At 41.0% G+C, this 12628-nt stretch overlaps 1 protein-coding gene across 5 annotated transcripts in view; it reads left to right on the top strand.

The window, feature by feature from the left end:
* The window catches only part of aspg (asparaginase homolog (S. cerevisiae)), a 71551-nt gene that overhangs the window by 34170 nt on the left and 24753 nt on the right, over positions 1-12628 (top strand). For all 5 annotated transcript variants that reach the window (XR_006031701.1, XM_042091305.1, XM_042091304.1 and 2 more), the window contains 6 exons: positions 2336-2419; positions 2635-2761; positions 3122-3234; positions 11403-11588; positions 11809-11919; positions 12022-12141. Coding sequence is in view for 4 of the 5 variants with exons in the window: in XM_042091305.1 (XP_041947239.1) it covers positions 2336-2419; positions 2635-2761; positions 3122-3234; positions 11403-11588; positions 11809-11919; positions 12022-12141 (741 nt within the window). In the remaining variant the exon portion in view is untranslated. The remainder of the gene's footprint in view (positions 1-2335; positions 2420-2634; positions 2762-3121; positions 3235-11402; positions 11589-11808; positions 11920-12021; positions 12142-12628) is intronic.

Below are 12628 nucleotides of genomic sequence, written 5' to 3'. Positions count from 1 at the left end.
GGTGAACAATCCTTTTTGTTCAACTTCCAGCATTATTGGCTCTTTTGGTATTTCACACACATTAGCTTCTCATTCAAAAAGTATGTGACACAAATTCATCAGATTTTTTTCCTACTCATGTATGTATTATAAGGTCCTGTCCATGCATTAACTTTGGTTGTTATAATTTTAATATTTTCAGAGCATTTTTTTAAAATTGGGCTTGAAGTTTAGCGTTTGCAGCCATCTTGAATTTAGTCACGATAAGTCGAGCGACGAGTAAGAATGAACAGGTATGATAAGGGATCAGATTCCAAGTGGAAATGCATGGATTCCAGTTTCTTCCAGTAGCAGCAACTGGAATCCATGCATTTCCACGGAATTATTTTTGGAATCTGATCGCTTATCATACCTGTTCATTCTTACTCGTTGCTCGACTTATCGTGACTAAATTCAAGGTGGCTGCAAACGCTAAACTTTGTGAAGATACTGTCTGTATAAATCGTCTTGTAAGTAAACTACCAGTGTTTTTTCAAAGTTCTCAATGTCTCGTTTTAAATGTCAGGGCCCTCGGAAGTCTACCAATGAAGTGTGGAGATACATTGAGCCTCGTAAATGGTGTAAAACAGTGATTTATTTGCATGGCTAGCCCGATGCCGAAGCACCACTATTGAAAAAGCTGTTGGTAGCATCGGCTAACTAGCGCCAGATTTTGGAGTGCAGGGGACAAGCCGAGATGGGCTATGAGACATACGTTCACACTCGGTATCATGTTTCAACACACTTTATGTCAATATCACACCGGAATTCTCCTTTAATACAATGGAAGTCAATGGAAGAGTAAGAGAGTCACTTGTTTGCTGCACATATCCAATCTAAACACACAGTTTATGGTTCATAGTTGAATTGGTCCAAATAATTATTGCAACATGAACAACATACTACTCATACATAAATCTTATTTAGAGAAAATAAACTGATCAAGTAAATTATACACACATAACACTGACTGGTCATCATACATGCAGCAAGAGGATTTAGCATAATTACCATCTTTGTAATGAGTTTTCTACACCAGCTTCAACCTATCAGTGCCAATGTGAGCACTTTAATAATTTCTAGCCAGCTGGTTAGGCAAAGTCTATATCCATCGTCATATGCTTGGGATGCAGTCCTCTGTGATACATAGACAAAGAGCATCAAGATGGAGATCAGTGCTTTGTCTCCATGTGATCTGGGAAAGAAGTTGGAACATATTCAAGAAACAATGGGTTTCTAAAATTCAGTTCATCAAGGTATTTCACTTGATGAAGATGACCATGTGTGTTTCCATCACAAGTATTCCTAACAAGGTTTGAGGACTTGTGGATCCAAGAGGCATTTGTAAAAAGATGATAAATCTTTAGTATTGATTTTTCTGCATTTGACAATGCACTGAATTTTAGAAACCCCTTTTTACTTGAACCATATGAACCATAAACTGTGTGTTTAGATTGGATATGTGCAGCAAACAAGTGACTCTCTTACTCTTCCATTGACTTCCATTGTATTAAAAGAGCACCACATTTGGTGCAAAGTGGTACTGCAGATAAAGTACAAATTCAGTGGATTTATAGACAATATTTGTAAAAAATCTTATCTCAATGAAGAAACTCAGCAACAAGCCCAAATTTTGGGCAGATGATCCTCACATACAGAATGATATATGGTAAAATTTTTAAAAAATCCTGTTAACTGTCCACGTGGGGAAATGAGAAGATGAAAACGGGCTTTTTGAAAATCAAGCCCAATTTAATAAAAATGCTCTGACAATATGATAATGTTAACAACCAAAGTTAATGCATGGACATGACCTTATAATCCATACATGAGTGGGGAAAAAATCTGATGAATTTGTGTCACATACTTTTTGAATGACAAGCCTTCAAAGGTGGTGATGTTTTTTCACATAATGAATTTATAGCCATTTTCAGAGCTTTGCAGAGGGGGAATTACACAAGATACACCTGATTTGATTGGATTGTTTAATTCAACAGGAAAATGTACTTCTATTCACATAGTTTCACTAATGTGTGTGAAATACCAAAAGAGCCAATAATGTTGGAAGTTGAACAAAAAGGATTGTTCACCACGATGCTTAAAATTACTTGAAACTTCAAAGGGCTGTAGTTTTGGAACCATTAGTGATACAGATATACTATTTAAGATTTATGCATAGGTTTGGTCTACAAACACCTGTGATTTTTTTCAGATTTTTTGGGAGAGGGTGACCTGCCAGCCAAGGGTGATTTGACACGGAATGACCCAAATGTATCCTAATATATAATCATTGTCCACTCTTAACTGGGCTTTTAAGGTTCCCATATATGAGATGAGAAATGACGGTAGAGACAACCTGCTGGGAGCACTTTTGATTGCAGGACACTTTGTTATCCCAGAGGTGAGTGACACCACTATAGTGTAAATTTTTTACTAACGTGAATTTTAAATTATATTCAGCTTAAGTAGGAGGAAACTGAGACATACAGCAGAGGGAAACTAGTATCTGTTTTGTATACTTTGCTGCATGTTAAAGTGTTGTTGTCAATACATCTGCTTCTACTCAAACTTTCATTGACTATCCTTTTCTTTCCTTCCCATCCCTTTCTTTGCAAGGTTTGTCTATACTTCCATCACAATCTGTACCGAGGAAACCGTGTCACAAAAGTGGATGCTGGGAGTTTTAACGCTTTTAACTCTCCAAATCTTGCTCCATTGGCCACTGAAGAAGTGGACATAAAAAGTAATACTTTTAGCACAGGAACATCTGTTTTCAGACAAAAACATGTAGGCCCACAGTGGTTCTGCAATTCCAAATGAACAATTACAAGTTGTCTGGCAATATTTCTGCATACTCTGTAGGTCTCAAGGTGTTTTGCGGCATTTCCTTGCATTTTTATGGATTGATAAGAACAAAAATCAACTGATGTAACAAATGGAGATTAATACAACCTAGTGGAATATTTTCAAAACTGCATTTTGTGAAAGTTAAATGTTATTCTGTATTTAGAACCATATAGAAAATTTGAATAGCATTCTAAGCCGTTCTTGTAACAAAGCTTACCTGTATAATTTCAATGTGTTATCTCTTTGACAACTACAGTCAACTGGGACACTGTCTGGCGGGCCAACACTACAGTCAAGTTCACTGTCAACACTCAGATGAATCGCAATGTCGGCCTCTTGCGTCTGTTTCCTGGCATTACGGCAGAGACGGTACATGGCAAATTATTCACTATTCTTTCCCATCCGCTGTTGATCATTGGTTCCATTATTCTTTCTCCTCCACTGTTGATCGTTGATTCTTAAAATGTTAAAAGGTGCTCTAAGCGATGTTTAGGCTGCAGGAATGACGGTCTTAGACTACAACATGAACTTGACGTCAAACTCATTTCATCACTCTCTCACATTCATTATTCAAAATTCGACGCGATTCCGACTATTCAACGACCGTTGCCCATCTCTAACACACACACATGCACGCACGCAAGAACACACACACACTCACACGCATGCACACAGGACGCAGTGTGCATTCAGCACGCAGGATAATATGCATCCTGATACCCTGAAGTTACGAGGCTCAAAGGCTCAAACATACGTTCACACTCACTATCATGTTTCAACACACTTTAGGTCAATATCACACCGGAATTCTCCTTTAAGTGCAGGATACTTATTGAGCCTCTGAATAAATACTGACACAGTTGCAGTTACCTTGTGATGTGTGAGCATTTGGCTATAGCCACCTCTCTGGCGCCAAAGGGGTAAACTGCCAGTGCCCTCCGCTCTTTTCGATACATGGTCTTAACAAAGTAGCAATACAACATTTATGTACACACAAAACAGCTAAAATACAACATCAAGATAATATTATTGGCCAACTTACTACAAATGTCCGATGGTTCCGCTCACACACTGCCCCAATGAGGAGGTCATAATCCGAAGGACAGAGCTACAGAAATGGGATCTCTAGTCATGAAATGTGCCCAAAACACACGCTTTTAATAAAAGCTGAACAATACTCGCCCTTCCGCAGACCCTTGGTTGACCCCTGCCAGGTGGCAGATATTTGGTAAGAGTCAATTACATACCCCCTCCTGCCACAGGCATTGTATTTGGCCATGCCAGGCAGGGCTTGGTGGTTACTCAATTACAGCCAGCTTTTCTGCTACTTCATGGATAGCCTGTAGAAATGAAAAGAAAAGTAACAGACACAGAAAACAGGCACAGGATTCCTCCAACACAATCCAACAGCTGAAATGACTCGGTTCATAGTTCTCCAAGACCTGGCTATGGTAACGCGCCTCTCTTCCAAACATGAAAAACTAGGATGAGAACTCGTTGAAAAATGTTTTTTGAGGCCCCACACTTCCAGCACTATGCCCTGGCCAACCAGCTCCACTTCATCCACAAATGGCTACACCCCACCCCCTCAGACAACACCTGGTTAGACCTAGAACAAACAATCTGTAAAGAAATTAAAATCTCAGATCTCCCTTTCTGCAGTCAGTCGGTCAAAAAACATCCATCCTTCAAAGCCCCAACAATTTCAGCTACTCTGACAGCCTGGTGGAGATTCTACCACATCACTGATTCACCTATAGCACCATCAATTCGCACCCCGATTTGGAATAACCCAGATTTCACCGTCAATAAAAAAACACTTAACTTTCACACATGGATGGGAAAGGGCATCACTCACCTTCAACACATTCTTCAAGACAATAATCTGGCCTCATTTTCCTGTTTGGTCCAGAAGCACGGCATCGAGAGTAAACACTTCTTACAATACCTGCAAATTAAATCATCTATCCTAGGAAAAATTAACATCCAGACAGCTAACCTTGACATTCCCCCACCAATCTCAGAGCTGCTTAATATTCCCTCTCCCAAAAAAATACTCTCCCAAATTTACAAAATTATATCTCGTTCAGAAAAAAACAATTGGCCTGCCATATCACAAATGGGAATCAGACTTATCAATTACTCCCGGTGCCGACTTCTGGACCAAAATGTGCAAAAACATCTACCTCATGACAAAGAATAGTAATCTACAACTAATACAATACAAGGTTCTTCACAGATTCCACTTCACTGCACATAAATTGGCTAAAATGGGGTTTGGCTCGGATCTTTGCACTCACTGCACACAAAATAACCCAGATAAATACATTCATGCGGTTTGGCATTGCACTCCAATCAACCACTTCTGGGTGAGTGTCACAAAATCTCTCTCTTCCATCTTTGGCTGTCACATCCCAGCATCCCCTTCCTTATGCATACTTGGTGATACATCCACAGTCAATTTAAGCAACTCCTGCAATAAAACACTGCTGGTAGCGCTGACTATCGCCAAGAAAACAATCCTCATGAACTGGAAATCTAAGAAAAAAGCTCACATCACTCATTGGAAAAACTTGTTAACAGACTATATATCATTAGAAAACCTGTCAACTACAAACTTAATCAATACTCAGGATACAACCTCTCCTTGGTACCCCTTTATCACCTACTTACAGTCCTGACCCTCTTTGCCTGAGTTCCATCTCCACACCATCATAACACACTTCATCAACAGATACACATATCATCGAACACTGGGCAGGGGAGGGTAGCTGGAACTATTATTGTTATTATTATTATTATTAGTAGTAGTAGTAGTAATATAAATAGCATCCCCTTCTTTCCCTCCCCCTTTTATTTACATTCTCTGATAACTTTACTAATTTCACTCTTTTTCTCTGCCTCTCCCATCGTTATTCTGACGGGGCCCCATTGGATGGCTTGGGAGACTCGGTCCTGGCGGGTCGCTGTGTGGTTTTGGCATTGGTTGGGTCCTGTGGGTTATCTATTGGCCCTGGGCCCCCGTTGTGCACCCTCCTCATACACTCATGCACACGCCTTGTGGAGTGGAGTGCAGGTAGATGCCTCATCAGGTGTCTATCTGCATGCCTCACTTATTTTAATGCACACATTGAGGAGGCATACATCTTACACAGGGTAAGTGTGGTGTGCATGGGGAAATCCTGACAGATATTCACCATGCATGCCCACTTCTTTTAATGCTACACTCTAGATAGACCCCTCAACCTAGCCATTCACATACTGTACATATTTAGGTCAAGAGGGGCGTGTTGGGTAAAGGTCTGGGGGCGAGGTGTGGTTGGTCGTGGTAGTAGGGGATGTGTGAATATGCTGGGGGCCTGGGGCGATGGGTGGCACGCAGGTCCTCCCCTCTGTCAGCTCGTCGCAGTATAACTGCGGGGGCTGGGTGGAACTGTGGCCATTAATGGGTGCCCAGGTTGGCAATCAGTCAGGCAATCAACCAGGCAATCAGTTATTCCTATTATTATACTTATCATTAATAGAATAATTACAACTCCTCTCCTCTGAAACCCTCCCTCTCTATGTTCCAGCTTCTCTCCTCCTGGCCCAACAGCAAGCCAGCCTTATACATATGCACACACACACACACACACACACACACACACACACATACATCCTCACATACTCACTACCCCTCACCCCCCATCCCCACCCCCATCCCAACACCACCTCATTCACACTCTCAGAGCTACCATCCGCACCGCCCCCCATCCCCCCTTCTTTTCATTCCGGTCATCAATTTCATCCCTGATAATCATATCTGTAATCATCCTGGACGCAAATCATCCTTAGCCTTTCTGTTATTAATGTTATGTTGTGTTATGTTTGTGGAAGCCAAGTCAATGTGATGTCTTGTTAAGTTACAGTATGTGTTTATGTAATGTACATCTGTTTGTCGTATGTAGTATTCATGTGCATGTCGTAGTGTTGCATTTTCTGTAATGTCAATGATGTTTGCAAAAAAAAAAAAAAAAAAAATGTTTTTTGGTTCACAGTACGAAGAGTGTAGACTTGTTGCCCACCAGCTTTGTGAGAGCTCTGCAAGAAAAAAAAGTGGTTGAACACATTACTAAAGAAAATGAGATTACTTGACAAACTATGCCATCAATACCTCTGTATAGTCCCATTCATCCTTTCCACCAGACCAATTATCTGGGGATGGTATGGGGAACAGAAGCTTCTGTGTATGTCAAGCTTCTTACACAGTGAAAAGTTGATCTGTAATAAAATATAAAAGAACACATCAGTAAGTAACAGTGTTTTAAAATGAAAAGCTTGATGACAGGACTTATTTGCTGAATTTGACAAGAAACACATGTGCAGGAGTAACATAAATTGTCAATAGGCTATGCTGGCGACACAAATAAAATCTCCTTTGGAAACCAATGGCTTACGCCTTACAGTATCAAGCGGACTTAAACTGTCATATCGTGGCGAAAAGTTGTAATAACATTCACGCAGCTCCATGAGTCAAGGAAAGCGCGAATGAAGTAGCTACGTCTAAATGGGACCCACTACACAGTAGCTTAAGGTGTTTTGCTAAAGCAGCCATAATGAAATGAAGGTGTCATTGTTTGGATACTTCACACACACGTGCTTTTTAATTTCACAGACTACAACTACCAAGCTGTAATCAAAGCACATCGATTCCCCTCTCACACCCTGCACGCACTTAAAACAAAATAAACAGGCGTCTCAGTCTCACGCATGTATAGGCAAAACTGTATCAGACCGGTGTAACGTTGGTAAATCTTCCATTGCACAGAATGATTTTGTAGCACGTGCAATAAATGACAGTCGAAAGATACAAACAGTGCTGCTATACATTTGCTTGGTATAACCGCATTTATAGTTTTCTACAAATGCAATAAATCAAATGCCTCCATCACTCAACCAACGCTAACGGTAACATTACCTAGGTCCTTATTGATATTACAAGATTAACGCACCTGCAGTAAAAACCAAGCATGTCCGATAAACATCCTCAGATTTATTTCGGCTTCAAGAAGAAATGGGAATTACACTTCATGTGAACATCGTCCTATCCTTATTAGATGTTCGCTGCGGTAAATTACAGTCCTTGTATGAAGCGTCCATTGTTTTTTCCAACCCACTTTTAACTTCCAACAAAATTACGTCTCACTGCAACGATGCGCCATCTAGTGGACAAACGACTACTTCTCGCCAATACTGAAAATGCAGCCATGATGATGATGATGAATATTTATTTTGGCTTTCTTTTAATCCTACTGATTTTCATTTTTTACCGGGGGGGGGGGGGGGGGGGGCAAATCACAAATGAGTGATTATGAGCCAGGTTGATGTGGGCCCTTGAGACCAACATACCATAAAAGATTCACAGAGAACTGTGTCTGCCCTACCCTCCTTTCGGGGGGTCCAGTCCAGCGGGGGGGCTGCAGATGAAAACGAAAAATGACGGTTCCATGCTATCCATGTGGGGGGTACATGCCCACCAAGTTTTGTGTACCCCGGTCTTTCAGTGTCCCGGGAATCCTTGTTGGTGTACGTCACTAAATGTACACATAAATTATTTTATTGTAAGGCCCCCCATGAACGAAAGTACACAAAACTTGGCATGCATTCAGAGGGTGTCATAATGATCCTACACTTTTAATTTCGTGCAGTTTTGACCTTGTCAGCCAGAGATATTGAGATGAAAACACCAAATTTTTTGCTTTTTAATTTTTAACTAGGTGGCGCTATACATGAAATAAGTGGTAATGGGATGGGTTGACATGCCCCCTTAAGACCAACATACAAAAAAAAGGTGGACCTCCTAGGCCCTACGGTTCTCGAGATATTCACAGAAAACTGTCTCCGGCCACCTACAGGCCAGTTGGTGTATAGTAACATAAATTAATTTATTGTGTGGCCCCCCCATGAACGGAATTCCACAAAACTTGGCGTGCATACAGAGGGTGTCATAATGATCCTACACTTCCAATTTCGTGCAGTTTTGACTATGTTAGGTCACAGATACCTTCAATTACACCACAATTTTTACTTTTTTGTGTTTAACTAGGTGGCGCTATACATGAAATGAGTGGTTATGGAATGGGTTGACATGGCCCCTTGAGATCAACATACAAAAAAAAATGGTCCTCCTAAACCCTACGGTTTTCGAGATATTCACAGAAAACTGTGTCTGCCCTACCCTCCTTTCGGGGGGTCCAATTCAGCGAGGGGGCTACAGATCAAAACGAAAAACGATGGTTCCATGCTATCCATGTGGGGTTACATGTCCACCAAGTTTCGTGTACCCCAGTCTTTCAGTGTCCCGGGAATCATTGACGGAAATTTGGGCATGCGAAAAAGAAAAAAAAAAAAAAAAATCTGAAAAATCTTCGCTGCGCGGCGGTCATAATTACAGTGAGTCGTTTGAGACGGGAAACCAAAATTAAATAGGCGGTCAATAGTCAAATGTATCGTCGATTAAATAAATTGCCGTCAACTAATTTTCATGGTTGATTAGGTCGACTAAGTCAACTAATCGCGGCAGCACTACTATCTGGCCTAAATGACACAGGGGTCATTCCATGTCAGTTCAACCAGGGCCCACGCACTTAGGTCTCAAAAAATTCTGAAAAAATTACCAGGTGTACCTATGTTACCCAGGAGACACACTGTAAAATTACTCTTATGAAAGACTTTCCAAGATACAGCCAGTTTTACAGGGGGAGGGGGGTGTCGATTTTGTTCGGCCTCTTTTTTTTGTCAAAGTTCACAAGCCCACAGCGCAAGAACTAAACCATGTAGGAGGCTCAAATTTTGCATGCTGGTACATAAATAGGAATAGTATGTAGCAAAATCGTCACGTTTGGTCTGGATAATCCTGCATGGTCATAGCTGTCCCTCAAAGTTGATACAAATTTTATTGGAGTTTTTGGCTGGGCTCTGTTTAAGCCTTCAGAAGACATATTTGTACTCAACATAGGCTCTTGATTTATTTTCCTTACTGAGATAAGTAGAAACACTCTCACAAAAAGCAAAAACAGAAAAGAAATCCCTTCAGGGTCTGAACAGCAGACCTCACAAGTCTGAAAAATCATTTTGGTTATCATTTTCAGGAGGCATCGGGCGGGGGGTGATGGGGGCTTAGTTCGTTGGATGTCACCGGCATGCAGAGCTAGAGTTTAGTAGGGTGACAGCCACAGGAAAGAAGCTTCCTCTGAAGCTGCTGGTTTGGGTGCGGAGAGACCTGTAACGCCTCCTGGAGGGGAGTGGGGTGAACAGTTTGTGGTTGGAGAACAGTCTTTGATGATGCTGCGCCTTACGCAAACATCGCTTGCCCTGGATGGCCTCGATGGAGGGGAGTTAGGAACCGGTGATGCGTTGAGCAGTTTTCACCACCCTCTGCAGTGTTTTCCAGTCATGGGCAGAGCAGTTGCCATACCAAACTGTGACACAGTTGCTGAGGATGCTCTCGATGGTGCAGCGGTAGAAATTCACCAGGATCTGAGGAGACAGATGGACCTTCTTTAGTCTCCTTAGAAAGAAGAGACGCTGATGAGCCTTTTTGATCAGGGTAGAGGTGTTGAGGGTCCAAGAGAGGTTTTCAGAGATGTGGACACCCAGAAACTTAAAGCTGGTGACATGCTCCACCTCAGTCCCGTTGATGAGAATCTGTAGCAAGATAACACGGCAACCAGATAACATGATGAGCCATATTTACTTGCTACATTCATAATAACATTAGCTGACTTCTTTTAACGGTATAAGTCAAATAAATTTCACTACATGCCACCAGCTGGTTCATGGCGCAAGCAGGTATCATGTAAGCAGTTTAATTTAGTAGCAGTTCACGTGGAGTTAATATTACGCTATTTAGGTATTTTATTTTATTGGTGGCATATTCATGGTCCAGTGCATGTAGCCTACTACAGACATGTAAATATGTCATGCATATTTGTATTTGTTTGTCTCCAGTTCATATCAGAAAGTGACAAATCTGCAAACATCACCCGTCTTGTCGCCTTGTTGCACATGCACATGCGTTGTTACGACTACATAAACAAATATTTGTCTGAACCCGACCCAACCCGTCGGGTACCGTCGGGCTCGGGTCGGGTAGCCACACTCTAGCTGAAACCACTTAGTTATGCCTAAGACATGAAGCAAGCAAAAAGTTTGGCATTTTATTTACAATATATTGTATGTTGTTGCATATATTGTCCACATGTGGCTGTGATGCTGTGATTTTTGGAAGAAAATATAAATATGATGTTTACTACTTGCTACTGGACGTGTGCTGAATACTTTGATTTTGCAGTCACTGATTTCAGTCTTCAAATTTCGGAGCACATCAAAAACACAAAAGTACCTAAATCTGGCCCCCAGCTCAAGAGTTTCAGAATGTTTTTCTGCACCAAAACTTGGTTTTGTATTATAGTGATCATAGCCATAGTTACATATGCATTGTTACTTACTGACTGCTTACACTAAATATTTTGATATGCCTGGTATTTGTTCATAAGGTCAGGGCTTTCCTGCAACCACCTATGGAGGGCATTGTTCTAGAGACCTATGGAAGTGGTAATGCTCCAAACAGTCGCATTGACTTGTTGTCAGAGTTCCAGAAAGCCACCGATAGGGGGGTGATCATCATAAATTGCACCCAGTGCCTCAGGGGTTCTGTGACCACATCATATGCAACAGGAAAGGTGAGTATGCATTGAAGATATTGAATTAAGGTTATTTATTCATTTTAGTGGTGCACACACTACTTTTAAATTTGACAGGCATTGAAAATGTAATGAAATTAGGCAATATCAATGGCAGTCACACAAGACCCCCTGTCACTTTTCCCTTTTTTCCTTATTGTTGTTGCATCCTGTATGGTCTATACTTTAAGCAGTGTTTATCTGCATATACTTTTTACAGTCCCTTAGTGATGCCGGTCTGGTGGCTGGTTGTGACATGACCCCTGAGGCTGCTCTGTCTAAACTATCGTATGTGCTGGCTAAGGATATTTCTCAACTAGATAAGAAGAAGGTATGCAGGCAGATATCTCTACTTCAGCTTTTTATTAAACTATCAGTATTTCTCCACTAATGTGCTCCACTAATGTATAACTTATTGATTTTCTGTCTGCAGATGTTGAGCCGTAATCTGCGTGGTGAAATGATTGCTGACCTACATGGAGCCAAGCTTTCTCTTAGAGACAGTCGTTTCATCCAAGTCATTGCTAAGTCCCTTAGAATCAGCTGCAAAGAGGTAAACTTTAAGATTTCTTTTCAACTGTGAACCTAACAAGTTTAGCTGGGTAGATCTCCTACTTATCCCAGAGCTGTGTACGAACAGTTGGTTTCATTTCATAGATAGATAGATAGATACTTTATTGATCCCCAGGGGAAATTCAAGGATTTCTTCCCAGTATTGTGACAAATGGTGTAGCTTAAAGGCTTTGAACATTATTAGTCAATGTAATTCTGTTGTCAATACGTACAGTACCCTCCAGAATTATTGGCACCTCTGCTAAAGTTGACTAACAACTGGTATAAAAAATAATCTTTTGGTGATTTATTTTCATCTCACAATGAAAAAAATAGGAAAAATCCAACCTTGAAGGGAAGCAAATGTATTTTGAGAAAAGGGAAAATCTCATAAAGAAATTAATATTTTTAACAAAAACACGTCGCTCATAATTATTGGCACCCCTACTTGTAATATCTTCTTAAGCCTCCCTTTGCCAGTAAAACAG

The sequence above is a fragment of the Alosa sapidissima genome, chromosome 5 (genome assembly GCF_018492685.1).
Source record: "Alosa sapidissima isolate fAloSap1 chromosome 5, fAloSap1.pri, whole genome shotgun sequence".
NCBI lineage: Eukaryota > Metazoa > Chordata > Actinopteri > Clupeiformes > Clupeidae > Alosa > Alosa sapidissima.
This window is presented reverse-complemented; position numbering and strand designations above follow the sequence as displayed.